We start from the raw sequence: 18,999 nt of genomic DNA, 5'->3' as shown, positions 1-18,999 counted from the left end.
AACATTTATCCATGTTGTGGCATGTGTCAGAATTTCTTCCTTGTTAAGGCTAAATTTTATATATATATATATATAGTTTTTTTTTTCACACAATGTGATCAGGTGACTCAAATATTTTGTTTTGAGGCATCAACCGTCAGAGGTTCTTTCCTCACCTCACCTTTTTTTTTCTCCTGAGTCACACTTAAAAAAAATTAAATTAGATATTGCTGGGGTAGAATTTGGATCCTCTGAAGCCTGTAAGTTGTATATGTTGTCATTAAGCCAAACACATATTGATTGGCAGAGTCTTGCTGAGAGTGTAAATGCCCAGAGCCTCCAGGCCTGGGGGGTTGCCTCGGGTCGGGCAGCTTCAGGGCGTCAGGCTACCCCGGAGGCCTCAGGCCTGGGCAGTGGGCACCAGGTACCGGCCGTGGATGAGAGCTTTCTGTGCCTTTCCTGACCCTGATTTTCTCTGGAGTTGGTTGTTTAAAAAGATGTGTTTTCTGGAAGGAATGTAAAATGGTGCAGCCACTTTGGAAAACAGCCTGGCAGTTCCTCAACAGGTTAAACTGAGAGTTACCGTAAGACCCAGCAATTTCAGTACTGAGGATCTACCCGAGAGTGAGGACGAACGTCCGCTCAGAATCGTTCACGAATGTCCGGAGCAGCATTATTCATAACAGCCAAAAAGTGGGAACAACCCAACATCCATCAGTTGATGGATCAACTGCTGAAACAGAATGTGGTCTGTCCATCCCATGGGATATATTTTGTCCATAGAAAGGAATGCAGCCTGCATGCTACAACATGGATGAGCTTTGAAAACACGCTAAGCGAAAGAAGCCAGATGTGAGAGATCACACATTCTAGGATCCCATTTCCATGAAATGCCCAGAATACACAAATCCATAGAGACAGAAAGTAGATGAGTGGTTGCCAGGGGCTGGGGGAAAAGGGATTGGGAGAGATGGGTACAGGGTTTTTTGCGGGGAGGGATGATAAAAATGTTCTAAAATTGCTCATGGGGATGGTTGCACAACTCTGTGAATATACTGGAAACCATTGACTTGTACCTTTCAAAGATAAATTGTATGGCATGTGTGTTGTATCTCAATAAAACTGCTTCAGAAAAAGGTAATGTTTTAGCCCAGCTGCCATTGTTTGTCCCACAGGTGGATAAAGTGGTTCAGATGTTCGAGACCATGTTAACCCGCCACACGACGATGGTCGTGGGACCCACCAGAGGGGGCAAGTCCGTCGTCATTAACACCCTGTGTCAGGCCCAGACCAAGTGAGTATGACCTCCGTGGAGAGGGCCTGGCTGCCACGGGGGCTCACAGTATATGTTTGGTGGCAGTATTACCAAGTCCCACTTTGCTCTCTGATTTCCTGGGAGGGTAAATTTGTAATACACACCCCTTTCGACTCGGTGTGTTTTTACTGACTTTATTGCAGACTTAGTTAAGATATTTTAGGATGCAAAATAGCAACCCGCTTGTGCATCAGATGGTGAATAGGTTCATTTGTGAAATGAGAATTTCACAAACTATCTTATAAGGATATTTTGAAAATGAATGTAAGTCATAGTTTCTTGGTGTCCAAATTGCTTCCTTAAAGTAAGTCAGGATTCACCTTATGCAGCACTGCTGTGGTTTCGCAGTGGCCAGAAAAAGAATGTCACCTCCCTGGGTGCCTTATAATCGCTAGCTCTTCAGGGGCAATTCTTCACGAAAGAAAAAGTGATAGTACACTGCCACATTGAAGATCGTAAAGGAGCCAGGCACGGTGGCTCACGCCTGTAATCCCAGCACTTTGGGAGGCCTGGGTGGGAGGATCGTATAGGCCAGGATTTTGAGAATAGCCTGGGCAACATAATGAGACTCTGTCTCCACATTAAAAAAAAAAAAAAAAAAAATAGCTGGGTGTGGTGACGTGCACCTGTAGTACAGCTACTCAGGAGGCTAAGGAGGAGGAGTGCTTGAGCCCAGGATTTTGAGGCTGCAATGGGCTAGGATTGTGCCACTGCACACCAGCCTGGGCAACAGAGTGAGACCTTCTCTCTCTAAAAAAAAAAAAAAGAGAGAGAGAGAAAGAGAGAGAGTATATCATAAAAGCCTGCAGTGAATTGAAAGCCTTCTACTGAAAGTGGATTCCTGACTCCTCATTTCTCTCCTGACCAGTAATAGATACCAGAAAGACCTCTGTGGATGCTGATAGCCCAGCAAAAGTCTAAATCAAGCCAATAATTTTTGTGACTTAAACATTTCTAGGCAGTCTGTAAAATCTAAAGAATAAGTATCTGTCATTTGTTCCCATTATTTCTTCATATGTTTCATATGAGAAAACCAGTCGACAGTGGCTTACTGACTCTAAGTGGGCTGTGCCGTAGCCATCTGCATTTCATTCTTTAATTCATTCATTGTTAGATAGTTTATAGAACTATCACACATACGTGTGTATGTGTAATATAGCATGTACATTATTATGATTTACTGATTTGTTGGTTGTGAACTGTGGAGTGTGTGAACTTTTGTTGTCTGTAGATGAATTAATCCTATAGTTAGTGCTGCAGGGATTTACAGGCACTGTGGTGAGAAATGCCCTGTCTGCTTGATTCATGAAGTCAACAGAGCAGATGTTGTTCTGCAAATAAGAAGGATTGGACATTAGTAGTTCAAAGCCTTGTTATTATCCTGGATGACTTGAGTATGGTCTCCTATATGCCCTTAATTCTGAGATATTTACTTAAATGTCATATATATGAATATGTAATATGCATAAATATGAAATATACATGAAAGTTAGCTTCTTGGTGCCCTCCAGAGGCAAAGCTGTGCTTCTAGTTCAGACTTCATTTGTGCTGTGGCCACATTTTTGGTGAAATGTGGTTGCTTTATGTTTAGAAGAAGGCACTGACGGTGAGGGGAAGCCCAGTGAAGAGTTTGCATGGGTTGCATTTTAAATTTTGGATTGAAGTCAAAACATCTAATTCCTCATAGAACGAACCCAGACTGTTTTCCTCATGCATTTAGTTTGCTTGAACCATGACTAAAGCCTCTCTTGATTTAGGCTTGGGCTGATGACAAAGTTGTACATCCTGAACCCCAAAGCCGTGAGTGTCATAGAACTCTATGGCATCCTGGACCCAACCACCCGAGACTGGACAGATGGGGTGTTGTCAAACATCTTCAGGGAAATCAACAAGCCAACGGACAAGAAGGAGCGAAAGTGAGTATCTTTGTAGGTAGGAAAGAGCCTGGGTTAGTTCATGTTAATTAGCTCAACATTAAAAACGGTGGCAGGACTGTACATTGTAGCTTCATGCTTGGATTTCAACAGACTTAGAGTCCAGTCCTGGAGGCTGTGCTTCAGAAGTTCACAGTCCAATCTTAGTGCTTTTTATGTGTGACCTCAGTCTTCTTAGTGATGCAATGTGGTAGGTACCAGGATTGTTCCCAGCTTACCACGGAGGAAACTGAGGCCTAGAAAAGGTCAGAAATGTGCCCCAAGGCCAGGGATTTGACCCTGATCTGTGTGACTCTAAGTCTTCAAACACAGCCGCCATCAAGCTGCCTGATCACCATGTTCTATGGCAAGGTAAGTCAAGGAAAGGTAGCAAAGTGCCATGGAAAGTGCAGGAATGCCCTCCTGAGCCACGGCTTTCCATCTGTAGACATGGTTGATGGTGCCCTGATGACATCCCCACATGCCATGGCGAAGGCCAAGTGAGGCCAAGTACAGAAATGCTTTGAGGGTGTGTAAGGTAAAAAGCTTTTAGTTGGTCCTATAATATCTCTTTGCTAAACTCAGGAATGGTTCTGATTTTATGTTCTAATCAAATCCCATTAATAATAAATAAAATCCCTAAATAACAAGAGTCCAAAGTCCCGACTCACGGCTTTTAAAACAGCTTCTTAGCCCTTTTCCCCTGATTCTGGATGAACCCAGGATTCCACACTGAATTCCGTTGTCTTGCTTTTGTCATTCTTTAATTTTGAGCAGTTCCTCAGGATTTCTTTATTTTTTTATGACCTTCTTGTTCTGGAGGATTCCAGGCCAACTGTTGTAGAGAATGGTCTCAGTTTGGGTTTGTCAGTTGCTTCTTCATAATTAGATTCAGGCTATGGCTCTTTGACAGGAAGGCTGCAGGAGTGATGCTTTGTCCTTCTCTGCATCTCATTGCGGGCACGTGGTGTTGGTTGCCCTATTATGGGTGATGTTAATCTTGATTATTGGGTTAAGGTGACATTTTCCTCTTTGCAGTTGATATGCAACTGTAGGGAGATATCTTATGACTAAGTAAATATCCCATTTCTCATCCAGCCTTCACCCATTCACCCAGTGCTTTGGAGCATCTGTTGATGGTTACTTGAATCTCCTCCTCCTCCTCCTCCTCCTCCTCCCCCTCCTCCCCCTCCTCCTCCTCCTCCTTCTTTCTTCTTCTTTTTTTTTTTGAGAGGGATCGTGCTCTGTTGCCCAGGCTAAGTGCAATGCCATGATCACGGCTCACTGCAGCCTCAAACTCCTGGGCTCAAGCAATCCTCCCACCTCAGCCTTCCAGGTGGCTGGGACTGCAGGTGCATGTCACCATGCCCAGCTAATTTTTGCTTTTTTTGTAGAGACACAGTCTCCCTGTACTGCCCAGGCTTGTCTTGAACTCCTGGGCCCAAGAAATTCTCCTACCTCAGCCAACTACAGTGCTGAGATTACAGGTGTGAGCCACCACGCCTGGCCTTTGAGTCCTTTTATAGTGAATATAAATGGAGACTTTCTATAGGGACAACTGGTGAAATTTGAATGTGGACTATATATTAGATAATAGTATTGTATCAATATTAAATTTCCTGGGTTTGATAATTCTGCTGTGGTTGTGTAAGAGAAGGTGCTTATTCTTAGGAAATACTGGCTTAAGTATTGAGGGGAAGGGGGCATTTTATCTGCAATTGACTCTCAAATGATTCAGAGAGAGAGAAAATAAGAGAGAGTGCAAATGTGGCAAAAAAAATGTAACAATTGGGGAATCTGACTGAAAGGCATATGGGAGTTCTTCATACTATTTTATTCTTGTAACTCTGTAAGTTTGAAATAATTTAAAAATAAAAAGCTAAAAAGAAAAAAATACAGGAAGGAAATAAACCAAAATGTTAATACTGAAAAAAAAATCCAACTACTTATATCAGTGAGTTAAATGGAGGCACTATCAAACCACCATTTCAGCACAGTAGAATAGCGTCCATCCTGTGGAGATGGGCTTTGCTGCATGAGATGTCACCCATTATAGCCACAAAATGGAACCATCCTTAAGCTTGAATACCTGAGGCCTTGGAAGTAGATATGCTGCCAGGACACATGGTGTGTAAACCAGGGCTTGTGAACTCAGATGCTCCCAGGGACCAAGCATGTAGCACAAATGAGCGAAGTGGAGCAAATTACATGGTGGTGTTAGTTTCCTAGGGCTGCCATAACAAATAACTGGGTGGCTTAAAACAACAGAGATTTATTATCTCACAGTTCCGGAGGCCAAAAGTCTAAAAAGAGGTGTGAGCAAGACTGCACTCCCTCCAAAGGCTCTAGGGCAAATCCTCGCCTCTTCTACTTCTGGTGGTTCCAGGTGTTCCTTGGCTTGTGGCCACATCGTTTCAATCTTTGCCTCTTTCTTGGCCTTCCCTTCTGCGTATCTCATGTCTCCTCCTGCTTTTCTCTTATAAGGACATTTGTCATTATTAGGACTCATCTGTATAATCCAGAATGATCACATCTTGAGATCTTTAATTACATCTGCAAAGGCCTCTCTCCAAACAAGGTCACAGTCACAGCTTCTGGGTGAACACATCTTTTGGTGGGGGGTAGGTACCATTCGACCCACTACACATGGATATCCAAAATACTTTCTTTATTCTTGACTGTACCGCAGGAAACCAGGGGTTAAAACCAGTGATAAATAGCAATTGATACTCAGCCTCAGATGTAAGAGAAGAATGAGGTAGGAGTTGTGGCAGCGGCAGGGACTATGACACTTTCTGTCTCCATGGGCAGCCACTACTCAGCATCAGCAGATTGTTCCCACGAAGGAATCCAGGTCTGTGTGCTCAGAACTTCCAGCTTGCCCAAGAAGTGAGAAATTCAGATTTTTGTGTGAAGTTCCCTCATTCTTAAATATTGGCAACTAACTCAAACCTTTTTTTTTTTTTTTTTTTTGAGACAGAATCTTGCACTGTTGCCTGGGTGGGAGTGCAATAGTGCTATCTCGGCTCACTGCAACCTATGCCTCCTGGGTTCATGCGATTCTCCTGCCTCAGCCTCCTGAGTAGCTGGGATTACAGGCACACACCACTATGCCTGGCTAATTTTTTGTATTTTTAGTAAAGATGGGGTTTCACTATGTTGGCCAGACTGGTCTCGAACTCCTGACCTCGTGATCTGCCCACCTCGGCCTCCCAAAGTGCTGGGATTACGGGCTCAAACAATTTTTTATGTACCATTCAGTCAAACCTCTGGGCCAACTAGGGTGCTGTGTCTCAGATCCTGGCTAGAAAATCCTGGGAAAAAGACATTCAACATGAATGGGCATGTTATACCAAGTTCCATAATTGGAAGCTGTCTAGGACCCATGGCTCTCCTTTCTTTGGTTGCTGCAGGTATATTTTATTTGATGGTGATGTGGATGCTCTATGGGTGGAAAACATGAATTCTGTGATGGATGACAACCGGTTGTTGACATTGGCCAACGGGGAACGCATCCGGCTCCAAGCACACTGTGCCCTGCTCTTTGAGGCAAGTAGTGATTAAAAGTAAATTTGAACATAGGTCTTTCTTGTAATTAAAAATGTAAATGTTTGTTAAAGTAGTAGTAAATATAGGTGATTATTTAAAAACAAACAATGCATAAGGGTTTATAATGAGTACAACTCTTTGTTCTTTACTCCTCTCATCCCTCTTTATCCCAGAGGTGACTACTTTTACTTTTTATGAATTGTTTCTTCTGATGATTACCCTTGTGTCTATAAGCAACATGCTTAGCATGATATTCTTCCTTTATACATTTTATAGTTTATACATTATCTATTGACTGACTGCTACAAAAATGAGAATTCATCTCATACACTAACGTCAGAATAGTATATTGCTAAGTTGGTTAACAGTAGATAATGTTTACATTATAATGAAGATAGAAATATTTACTGAAGAACCAACTAATATACTGTGATTACATTTACTTTCTTTTAGAGCCATTTGCTTTGTCTGGAGTTCATAATTGCCTTCCTTTTTTTCCCTCACACTATTTGCCTTTATTTTAACCTCATTTTTTTTAAAAAAAAACTTTCTATCATATCAAGTATTCTGTCGAGCCCCTTTATTTCCTGGAGACTATTCTCCAAAGCCCTCTATCTCCTGCTTAGGGTATGGACTGCTTGTTTCATAGGCATGGCCCTGGGACTTGCTTTCACTCTAGCTTAGTATTAATCCCATTTCTAACTGTAAAATTTGTCAGTGCATGGAATATTTGTACATATTATTATCTGATTAGCTGACTGAATTATATATTTTTTTTTTTGTAGAGAGAGCTAGGTTTGTTAATACATCTGGTTTAGCTATGTACTTATGAAGTTTTATACTTCCTGATCTCAACTATGTTAAAAAAATAATAAAGAAAAAAGATGGACTGGAAAACACTCCAAAACGACATTTGTTTCTGGGTGGTGGGATTTGGATAACTTATCTTCTTCTTTATACTGTTCTACTTTTTGTCAGATATTCTACAACGTGTTAATTTTCACATTAATTTTATAATAGAAAAACCAAAAAGATGTTACATCAGAAGTGTGTAATCTTCTCATCAAAATCCCAGGTGTTCAGTTAAAAATCTCATGAAAGCTGTGTTCATTTTGGTATTATTTGGATTTCATGCAGTTGTAAAAGCTTTCCATAAGAGAAGGTCCTTAAACATCTAGTTTATCTTGTGTATAGCTATAGCCGTGATTGATTTTATTTCTCCAGGTTGGAGACTTACAGTATGCCTCCCCTGCAACTGTCTCTCGATGTGGAATGGTTTATGTGGATCCTAAAAACTTGAAATATCGACCATACTGGAAAAAATGGGTTAATCAAATACCAAACAAGGTGAAATTTTTTTCTAAAATGAACTTACAGTTATTAGTATTGATGGCTAGTTGGATAACATAGTCCAGAGGGATGTTTGTAGTTGAAGGCGATGACCTTGTCCTTGACCTGCCCATGTCCCTCAGCACAAATTAAGTGAAAACATGGCAGACACACTTATTTGATTTCAGATAATTTATAGCCAGTGGGATAGGTAATGATTGGATTGGTTGGTCTAGACCAGAGGTTGACAAACTTTTTCTGTAGAGGGGTAGATAGTAAATATTTGAGGCTTTGTGTGGGCAATATGATTTCTTTCACAGCTACTCAACTCCGCTGTTGTGGCGTGAAAACAGCCAGAAATTTGTACACAAATGGGGGCATGGCTGTGTACCAATAAACCTTTATTTACAAAACAGATGACAGGCCAGAAATGTGTGTTGTCTTAACATAAGACTTCTGTGAAAAGTGCAGAGATGGATGTGACAGTAATGTGCGGGTTGTGGCTCAACCACACCTAGGATGCTATGACCACCTTCTCAAAGGAACACAGGTAGTCCGGGTGTGTCTCTAGGAGGGCTACTAGGTTGGAGGTCAATGGAAATCAGGACATAATTATGCCAGAAAAGAGCAGAACAAAGGAAGAACAAAGAAAGCATGATAGAACCATTTGAGGCACTGTCCTGTGGGAGACAGCTGTCTCAGGACCCATGCAGTCCCTGGTGGTGATTGGTGCCTTGATAGGGAGGGGGCCTTTGCTGCTTTACAGTCTTTTCTGGATGACTGTGGTCACTTGAACTCTAAGATGATCAGCCTCTTTCCTGTCAAATGGGACCTGTTATCTTCCCTTTTTCTTCCCCAAGGGCATTTTAGACCCTGTGGCAGCGAAATGGAACACTTCATGATGAGGTGAAAGCATATCGCAAAGGACAAATCTCTCTGCAAATATAGGGCACTATTATCAGGGTTTCCTTACCTGCCACATGTATCATTCATCAGAAGATGTTGCTCAACCCTCTTTGGGCAAGAAAAGCTTTCCACTAACTTCCTTTTAAATAAACGAACCCTTGAAATGCTTTGGAATGCTGCTTTTTTATAGGTGGAGCAATACAATTTGAATAGTCTCTTTGAGAAATATGTGCCCTATCTCATCAATGTGATAGTGGAAGGGATAGTGGATGGAAGACAAGCAGAGAAGCTGAAGACAATAGTTCCTCAGACAGACCTCAATATGGTAAGAAATGATCCCTGCTGTTAGCAAAAAGAAATTCTTTCCTAAAGACAGGCTCACGGTAGGCTTTTAAGGGGAGTGAAGATGCCAGAAAGGGTGAACAGCAGCATTGTTGGTCAGTGCCAAGGAGGCGCCATGCTTCCTTTTGTGCAAGTCGAGATACTGGGTTCCATCTGTTTGAACCAACATGACGGGTCATATGCTCCCATCACTCTGGGACCTGGGATCCCAGGATTTATGACTGGAATGGACTCTGCGGGGGTGGACTATGTGGGCTGAACCAGATATTTTCCTGTGAACCAGGTAACCCAGTTAGCCAAGATGCTGGATGCGTTACTAGAAGGAGAAATAGAAGACCTCGACCTGCTGGAGTGCTACTTCCTGGAGGCCCTGTACTGCTCTCTGGGAGCCTCCCTGCTTGAGGATGGAAGGATGAAATTTGACGAATATATCAAACGTCTTGCTTCTTTGTCTACTGTTGACACAGAAGGAGTTTGGGCCAACCCTGGGGAACTGCCAGGTGGGAACCGAGTGTCGCCTGTTTCCCTGCTCTCAGTGCCTTTGGTTAAATTTCTAGAGGAAGTGAACGAGCTTTTCCATATTTCTGTCTGTATGAGTTTTCCAGATTCTTTGCTTCTTTAGAGAGACATGCAATGGTCAGAGCACATGGCAGAACCCCCAGGAGCAGTTCAAATGCATCAACGGCTGTGACAGAAGCCCAGGCCCTCTGGGTGGTCTTTCTGGATGAGAGTCAACTTCTCTTGCCTCAGCTTAGGCACTTGCTTCCTTTGCTCTTTAAACTGTTCACATTCTGCATGGCTTTGAGTTTCTTCTCCTGTGGGCTTCCCTGTCTGTCTTTTTAATTTTTATTTTTAACCACCTCTCTCCATTTCCACCCTATCATTTATCTGCTGTATTCCTGAGTATTTGCACAGTAGACAACCAAGTGTGGATTTGTAAATCTTTCATAGGAAATCATACAATTAACATTTTATGTTTTTGCACAAAAATGTGCATCTTCAGTGAATCATACATGATGAAAAAGATGCATTCTCCAAGGTCTATATGCAGTGCTAGGACCCTTCTTTGTCCATCTCTTATTGCTATTTGAGCATGGCTTGGAATATAGATGGCTTTTGAAGTTGTATTTTATACTCCTTACCTGGTGGTCTTTTTAAAGTTTAAAATGAAATGACCTCCGGTCTTTCTAATGGACAGTCACGGAGCGAATCAAAGATGTTTTTCAAGTCCCTGCTTTACTCGGTGGGGGTCTGAGTGTGCTTTTCCAGAACTGAAGTCTCCCTTGAGGGAGTGCTTTTCTGCTCCGCCGGCCACGCTGGCTGTGCGTTGCTGCCATCTGCAATTCCCTCACTCGGAGACGATGTTGGCCTGCTTCCCTGGCTTGTCTCCCTCATTTGCCCTTGTCTTGGGGGCCTGAATGGCTCTGTAGGCGTCCCATTTCCAGACACCTGCTCACAGCTTCAGCCCTCCAGGCCCTTGAGCACACCCTCGACGGTGACCTCTGGCACTGTCATGTCTGCGTCACGAATCCTGCTCTCCGCCTACTCTGCCTCTGAGACTTGGGCCACATGTACTCCTGTTTGGCCTCATGGGGATGGACACTCTGTCGCCCCAGTGTCTGCTGTCGCCTCGAGCACCCATACTTGCCCCTTCCCTGCATCCTCACTTCCTTGGCCGGTGGCCTTCACTTCAGCCACTCTTGCCTGAGACCCCCGCATGCCTTGCCTAATTGTCCTGCTGAATCCTTCCGAGAAAACCCCAAGTCTGTCTTCTCTGCCTGTCTAGGGGCTGACAGGGAGAAGACCATGCAGCCACCAAGACAGATGTCTCCATAAATCCCAGTCCCCAGCTGGCACGCTCACTCCCGGCTCAAAGGAGCATTGGGCCTTTTCCCCAAATCTCCACCCTGCCCGCTCCGCGCTCTCCGCAGCTGATCTTTCTTCCTGCTTCAACAGGAACAACAGAAGCTGTCTGATAGCAATCTCTCCTTCCAGCTGAAAAGCCCACAGCTCCTGTCTTCCACTTTCTCCTTTTACAGCAGAAGACGACACCCCTACTCCACCCCAGCCAAGGCCAACCCAGCCCCTTCCTCCTTCTCAGGCTCCTCGCTCCATCTGAGTCTCCCTCTCTCTCTCTCATCTTCAGTCTCCCCCTCTCTACCATCCCGTCAGCTCTTAGACATGCTCAAGTAAAGCCTTGCATGGCCGGGGTGGAGGCATTGGTGATTACCTGGGCACCTGCAGCTTCTATCGCTCCCCTGCCCCGCCTGGGTTGCTGCCTTCCCGCGTTGTCCGTTGTTCCTGCACCTCTCCTGCTGCAGCACTTACGGCGCCACACTGAAATGGCCACTTCTTGCCTGTGTCTGTCCCCCACCTGGCCCTCCAACAACTGCAAGGATAGGGACCAGGGCTCTCCGCTTCACTGTTGTATTCCCAGGGAAGTGTATGTCCGGTGAATGGGAAGCGTTAGTTGAAAATACTCAGAAAGTGCCTGACCAGTGCACAAGTGACATTAATGACTGTCCCATGAACAAGAAGCATGAGCTCCAAATACCTGGTATCTGTCCAGTGATGAGTAGCATTAGTTCAAGGTACTTGGTATCTGTCCAGTGAAGGAGCAGCATTGAAGTACTCACTATGGCCTCCGTGCAGTACAAGCAACATTAGTTCATTTCAAGCATGTGCCAGAACTGCTTTTGTATTTCCGTGTTGATGATTCAAGTGAGATCAACCATTATTTCCTATAGGTCAACTTCCAACCTTGTATGACTTTCATTTTGATAACAAACGGAATCAATGGGTCCCATGGAGTAAGTTAGTTCCAGAGTATATTCATGCCCCCGAGAGGAAATTTATCGACATCCTGGGTAAGTTAGGGTCAAATCCTTGTTCCTGGGTTTAGGAGTGTTTGATCCTTGCTCTAGGAGGAGGCGAAGAAGATCCCATGGCTTCTCTGGTACTCTAAGTTCCACACAGAGAGCTGGTAGAGAAGAATTGAAGAGGGTGAGCCGTGGGCCCTCCTGGGCATGGAGGGTGGTCCCTTTGGTATTTTTGTCAGCCGCTGGCTCTGAGCATCTTCCATGGCTCTGCCTCTCAGCTCTTTCCCCAGCAGGCCGATCCCCACAGGCGGATGAGATGCTGTTTCGCCTCCCCTGGCCATTCCCTGGGCTCTCTCCAGTCCACAGAGCTGGCTGGGTGGGGACCAGACGGCAGTGAACGAGGCAGTGTTTTATGAAGGGCGCTGGCTTGAAAAGCTGTGTGCCATGGGAGTTTACACGCTGAACCACACTTAGAATGCACCCCTCTGGCTATTCAGATAAAATATGGGCTGGCTATTCAGGTAAAATATGGGCTGAATAATTTCACAAAGCATGTGTCTGACTTTGGTCCTTTGAGCTTATGGAGTGAGACGTCCCTGTTTCCTCGGGAGCCCATCAGGATTGAAACCTGCCAGGGCAGGAAGGAGCCAGACCTGATGCTGTGGTTTCATGGTCTCTTCAGAGGAAGATGGTGCTCAGGAAGTTAACTCTCGCAGGGGTCTGAGTGATGTCAGCAACAGAGAAGCTGAGTTTTTAATATCCTGAGCATAAGTCAGAATTGCATCTTAAAAACGGCTTGGGTGTTCTAAACCTGAACTGTGGTGATGATCGCACTGCTGTAGAACTGTGCCAAAGTCCATAAATTATACACTTAAATGGGTGAATATTTCTGAGGTCACGTCTTGGCCTTTGCTACTGTTTTTTATGGGATTTGTGGGGTTCTACGACAACTCCACGTTGCCCCCAGTACTCACCCTATTGGAGTTGCTGAGATGTCCCTGTTCTTAATGTCTATTTTAGTTCACACAGTGGATACCACTCGGACTACCTGGATATTGGGACAAATGGTTAAAATTAAGCAACCTGTTATTTTTGTTGGTGAATCTGGCACTTCTAAGACAGCCACTACCCAGAATTTCCTCAAAAATCTGAGTGAAGAAACTAACGTAAGTCATTATTCATATGAATTATCTATTGCTGTGTAACAAATTATTCCAGCGCATAGCAGCTTCATACCACAAGCACTGTGATCTCACAGTTTCCGTGGGTCAAGAATGTGGGAGTGACTTCCCTGAGGGCTTCTAGCTCAGGCTCTCGTGGGATTGCAGTCAAGCTGTTGGCCAGGGCTGTAGCTATCTGGAGGCCTGGGTAGAGCTGGAGGGTCCTCATCTGAGATGACGGTTCACATGGCTGGAGGCTGGAGGCCTCAGTTCCTCACCATGTGGCTCTCTCCGTGGACGGCTTGGTGTGCTCAGCATGGTAGAGTGAGTGCTTAAGATAGATGGCAAAGCAGACACTATGATGTCTTTTATGACCTGGCCTTGGAAGTCACATACCCTCCCTTCTGCCCTAATCTATGGGTGAGATAGAAGCCACCCTGTACACCCTGATATAGTGTGGGAGGGGCCTGCACCAGGGCATGGACACCTGGAGGCGAGGATGATCTGGGGCCCTCTTGGAGGCTGGCTGTCACATTATTCACCGTCATTTTTGGGTTTCTGAAACTTTGCAAGTGTTTCCTTTCCTTCAGCCAGCTATGTGTCCAATGTGTCGGGGGTCGGAGATGTACCCGGCATAGAGTTCGCAGGGTGCACAGGACAAGTGATAGTGAACAAGCTGTCAAGATCTGTTCTGTAGGGATTTGCAGGCAGTGGGGAGATAAACATGGAGATGTGCACAGGGAGCATGGCAGTGTTTACAGCCAGAGGGAGCTGCAGGTTTGTGGAGTCAGGCACTAGGAAGCCGCATTTGGGAGCCTCCTTCACAACACCCCTCCCCCAGGACTCTGCAGCTGGTGCTCATCAGCCCAGCCAGGTACACCTGAACACAGTGGCTTTAGCAAGGCACACATTCAGCTTCAACACGTTCTGCTCGTGTGCACCTGCACTTTGGGTGCCCTACATGGAGAGAGTTATGGAAGGCAGAGGTTCATTCTCAAAGTGTGGTCCCCAGACCGGCAGCCTTGGCATCACTGGAAACTTGTTAAAAAATACCCCAGACTGCCAGGAATGGTGGTTTGTGCCTGGTAGACCCAGCTACTCAAGAGACTGAGGAAGAAGGATCACTTGAGGCTGGTAATTCAAGGCTGCAGTGAGCTATGATTGTGCACCACTGCACTCCAGCCTGGGCAACAGAGCAAGACCCTATCTCCTAAAAAAAAAAAACACCCTGATCTATCAAATTGGAAACTCTGGGGAATGGAGCCCAGCAAGGCGTGTGGCACAAGCCCTGCAGGTGGAGCTGATGCATAATTAGTTAAGTGTGAGAACCACTAATCAAGGAGCTCTCGGCAGCCTAAGCATGGCAGGAGGGCCTGAGGACACATGCGTGAGCATCCAGGGGGCTTCCCTCACCCTTCCTGCCGACAGTTAGTCCCAAAGCCTGAACCCCTTGTTCATGCTCTCTTTGACCTATTTAGATACAGCCAGCATGATAGTGATTTATGTTTGAATATCGTCATATTGAAACTACTGTTGGAGATTGCATCTCATACTACGCAGTAGCTCTATGAAGTAGTCCAAAGAGATGCCATTACGATCATCTTACAAGTGAGAAAAACGAGGCTCTGAAAGGTTGAATGACTTTTTGGAAGTCGCCTTGCTAGAACTGTGCAGAAACAAGACCCTCAGTCTACTTTCTTCTATGCCACATTGTCCCTAAGGCTCACATGTGACAATTCGCTATTGACTCATACAATCTGCTGAAAGGAAAGAGGAACTCTTGGTTTAGCATTTAGAAAATAATGAAGCACAGACTCACATTGGGTTATTAAAAAGTTAGTTCAGAGGCAATGGATTTGCAAAATAGCTGCTAGCTTATGTGCAAATGTTTACTGCTGCTACCCTGAAGAAAAGGCTGGCTTTTCACATCTTCTCTTTCTGCTTCAGATTGTGTTAATGGTCAACTTCTCCTCCCGCACCACGTCCATGGATATCCAAAGAAATTTAGAAGCAAATGTGGAAAAGCGAACCAAAGATACTTACGGCCCGCCCATGGGAAAACGCCTGCTGGTGTTCATGGATGACATGAATATGCCAAGGGTAGTTAGACGCTCAAGCAGGTGGAGGGATGGGTCAAGACAGTGCTTGTGTTTGCATGGGTGTGTGTGTGTTAGAAGTGAGTATAAGAACATTGATCTTTACCTCTGTGCAATGTCTGCAGGGTACAGGCTGCGGGGAGTCAGCCTGGGGCAGAATGTGCCTGGGATGCTCTTCTTACACAGAGGGACCTTTCCCTGACTGATCATGTTCCTTAGTTTCTTAGAGGAGGGAAGCAGGCAGCCAGCAGCCTTTGAACTAAATTCAGCATGCATTTGAGGAAGTGGTTTCCAAAGGAGCTCTTATTTAGATAATAATACTGTTGTTGGCCCCGTGTACACGGGAGGCATCAGGGCAGACCCGTCCCAAGAATTCCGCTGGATTTTTCAAGGAAGAGAAACTTTAGCTGCATTATGAGTATGTTTCTGGGGTCTGAGCCTGAGAAGTACAAAGTTTTCTTAGCATATTAGAATTTAAATTTATATTATTTCATAGAACCATTTTTTTTCTGAAAGTCTATTTCCAGAAGGACTGTATGCAAAGCCAGAATCCATCCATCCATCCATCCATCCGTCCGTCCGTCCGTCCGTCCATCCATCTATCCATCTGTCCATTCAATGGATGGTCCAATCTGTCTGTCATTATCAATGTATGAATTAATTACCCAATGTCTTTGCTTATGTTAAATGAAGAAAGGGACAAATGCTTGTCTTAAAGCTTGATGCTTTGTAAGCCCCTGAGTTGAAACAGGTGAAACCAAGAGAAGCAGAAGTGTCGATGTGTGGACAGGCATATCACACCCCCTGGGTGGGACTGCATTGTTGACTTCTTGTCTGTCCATCTGTCTGTCCATCTGCCCATCCATCAATTTGTCCATTCATCCATCTGTCCATCCATCCATCCATTCATTAATTGAATTAACATATATTTATTCAGCTCTTCCTATGGGACTGGTGCTGTGTAGTCAACATCTATGCAGTTCCTGCCCTCATGAAGCTGTAGTATCGTAAGGGAGACAAACTTCAACAAACACAATCACAGATGGATATATACAGTTGCAACCTTTGAGAAGCCCCATGAAACTGAAACGGAGGTGCCCTGGAGAGTAACGGGAGAAATGAGCTTGAGTTGGGATGGTCAGCCAAGGCCTCCCTGACTCTCGCTTTGCGATACTGCTATTCTCTTTTCTTTTTTATAAAAATCAAGGTGGATGAATACGGCACGCAGCAGCCAATTGCCTTGCTGAAGCTGCTGTTGGAAAAAGGCTACTTATATGACCGTGGGAAGGAGCTGAACTGTAAAAGCATTCGAGACCTTGGGTTTATTGCTGCAATGGGAAAGGCTGGAGGAGGCCGCAATGAAGTTGACCCGAGATTTATTTCACTATTCAGCGTCTTCAACGTGCCATTTCCTTCAGAGGAGTCTCTGCATTTAATTTATTCCTCCATCCTGAAAGGCCATACCTCGGTAACCTGATTTTAACTAGAAGTCTAAACCGGAAGACCTTGTGTTGGGGGGAAACATACACAGGGCTGACTTATCCATTTAGGCACAGCAGGGTTAGGGCCCTCGATACTTTTAAGGGCCTATGAAAATGTTTTCTTTCAAAATCAGAAGGAAAAAAATCATCTTTATATGATGCCATTATAAAATGTAATTGTAATGTGTTTTTATGGAGGAAGGGGTCCATGGAGGCAAAAGTGCCTTGGGCCCGTGGGAGTCCTGATGTGGCCCTGAGGTGCTCATGCCACATTGAGCAGTGAAGAATCAACTAGCAGGCTGGGGCGCTGGAGTCAGTCCCCTTCTGCTCCGGGAGCAGGTCTCTTGAACTCTCCTAACCTCATTCTCATTTGGAGCGGGGAGATGATGATGGTCCCCACCTCACTGGGTTTTGGGAGGATGAAAGGAGAGAAATGTGTGTAAAGGGTGCCTAGTGCATAGCAGCTACTTATTAGTTACTAGTACTCCTGTTATTATTATGGTTTACTTGGCTCCTCCAAATGGAACCCATTCATTTAAACAACCATCTTCTGATCTGGCGTCTCCCTGCTAAAGCGGAGTCTGCGCACTCGGAGGCTCCAGGGGCCAGGTGGGTAAGATAAAGGTGTGGAGTGGCCAGGCCTGATCAGTAGGAACTGTGAGCACGTGGCCCGTTCATGCCCCACCTGAAGGCATTTGCTTTCAAAACTGTGAGGTCTGTGCTGGTCAAATAAAACTCCCACCGAGGGCTGGTTGGGGTCTTTGGTTTCACATCATGTTGACTTGACAGTTAATGTGAAAATCAAGAGCAATACAAACAAATCAGGCCAGGTGCAGTGGCTCATGCCTGTAATCCTAGCATTTTGGGAGGTTGAGGCAGGTGGATCACTTGAGGTCAGGAGTTCAAGACTAGCCTGGTCGACATGGCAAAACCCCATCTCTACTAAAAATACAAAAATTAGCCGGGTGTGGCGGCAGGCACCTGTAGTCCCAGCTACTTGGGAGGATGAGGCAGGAAAATTGCTTGAACCTGAGAGGTGAAGGCTTTGGTGAGCCAAGATCATGCCACTGCACTCCAGCGTGGGCAACAGAGTCTCAATCTAAAATAAACAAATAAATAAAATAATAAACAAATAAAAAATAAGTATTAAAATTCACATAATGGCTGGGCATGGTGGCTCACACCTGTATCCCAGCAGTTTGGGAGGCTGAGGAGAGTGGATCACTTGAGCCCAGCAGTTCGAGACCAGCCTGGGCAATGTAGTGAAACCCTGTCTCTACAAAAAATATGAAACAATTAGCCAGGTATGGTGGTGTCCTGTAGTCCCAGCTACAAGGGAGGCTGAGGTGGGAGGATCACTTGACCTCAAGAGGTCAAGGCTACAGTAAGCCCCGATCATGCCACTGCACTCCAGTCTGGGAAACAGAGCAAGACCCCATCTCAAAAAAAATTCACATAACACAAAATTCGTTATTATAGCCATTTTAAAGTATACAATTCAGTGGCGTTTAGTCCATTCACAGCGTTGTGCAACCATCAGCACCGTCTAACCCCAGAACATTTTCATCACCCCGGAAGGAAACCCACACACATTAGCACTTACTCCCATCCCACCGCTCATTCCCAGGAACCATGAATCTACCTTTTGTCTCCATGGAGTTTTCTATGTTGGGTATTTCACATAAATAGAGTCATAAGGCACGTGGCTTTCTGTGCCTGGCTTGCTTCACTCCTCATCATGTTCTCAAGGGTCATCCGTGCTGGAGCTTGTGTCTGCCAGTGCTTCATTCCTGGTTTGTTTTGTTTTGTTTTGAGATGGAGTCTCCCTCTGTCACCCAGGCTGGAGTGCAATGGTGCGATCTTGGCTCACTGCAACCTCTGCCTCTTGGGTTCAGGTGATTCTCCTGCCTCAGCCTCCCGAGTAACAGGGATTACAGGTGTGCACCACCATGCCCAGCTAATGTTTATATTTTATTTTAATAGAGATGGGGTTTCACCGTGTTGGTCAGGCTGGTCTTGAACTCCTGACCTCAGGTGATCTGCCCACCTTGGCCTCCCAAAGTGCTGGGATTACAGGCGTGAGCCACCGTGCCTGGCCAACTTCATTCCT

At 45.1% G+C, this 18,999-nt stretch overlaps 1 protein-coding gene across 1 annotated transcript in view; it reads left to right on the top strand.

Moving 5' to 3' along the window:
- DNAH10 (dynein axonemal heavy chain 10) overlaps positions 1-18,999 on the top strand; it is a 168,361-nt gene that overhangs the window by 92,491 nt on the left and 56,871 nt on the right. The window contains exons 38-47 of the mRNA XM_032168329.2: positions 1,155-1,273; positions 3,052-3,210; positions 6,621-6,756; positions 7,981-8,103; positions 9,182-9,316; positions 9,617-9,833; positions 12,081-12,200; positions 13,173-13,318; positions 15,260-15,412; positions 16,616-16,876. Of these exons, the coding sequence (XP_032024220.1) occupies positions 1,155-1,273; positions 3,052-3,210; positions 6,621-6,756; positions 7,981-8,103; positions 9,182-9,316; positions 9,617-9,833; positions 12,081-12,200; positions 13,173-13,318; positions 15,260-15,412; positions 16,616-16,876 (1,569 nt within the window). The remainder of the gene's footprint in view (positions 1-1,154; positions 1,274-3,051; positions 3,211-6,620; positions 6,757-7,980; positions 8,104-9,181; positions 9,317-9,616; positions 9,834-12,080; positions 12,201-13,172; positions 13,319-15,259; positions 15,413-16,615; positions 16,877-18,999) is intronic.

The sequence above is a fragment of the Hylobates moloch genome, unplaced genomic scaffold, assembly GCF_009828535.3.
Source record: "Hylobates moloch isolate HMO894 unplaced genomic scaffold, HMol_V3 SCAFFOLD_12, whole genome shotgun sequence".
Taxonomy (NCBI): Eukaryota; Metazoa; Chordata; class Mammalia; order Primates; family Hylobatidae; genus Hylobates; species Hylobates moloch.
This window is presented reverse-complemented; position numbering and strand designations above follow the sequence as displayed.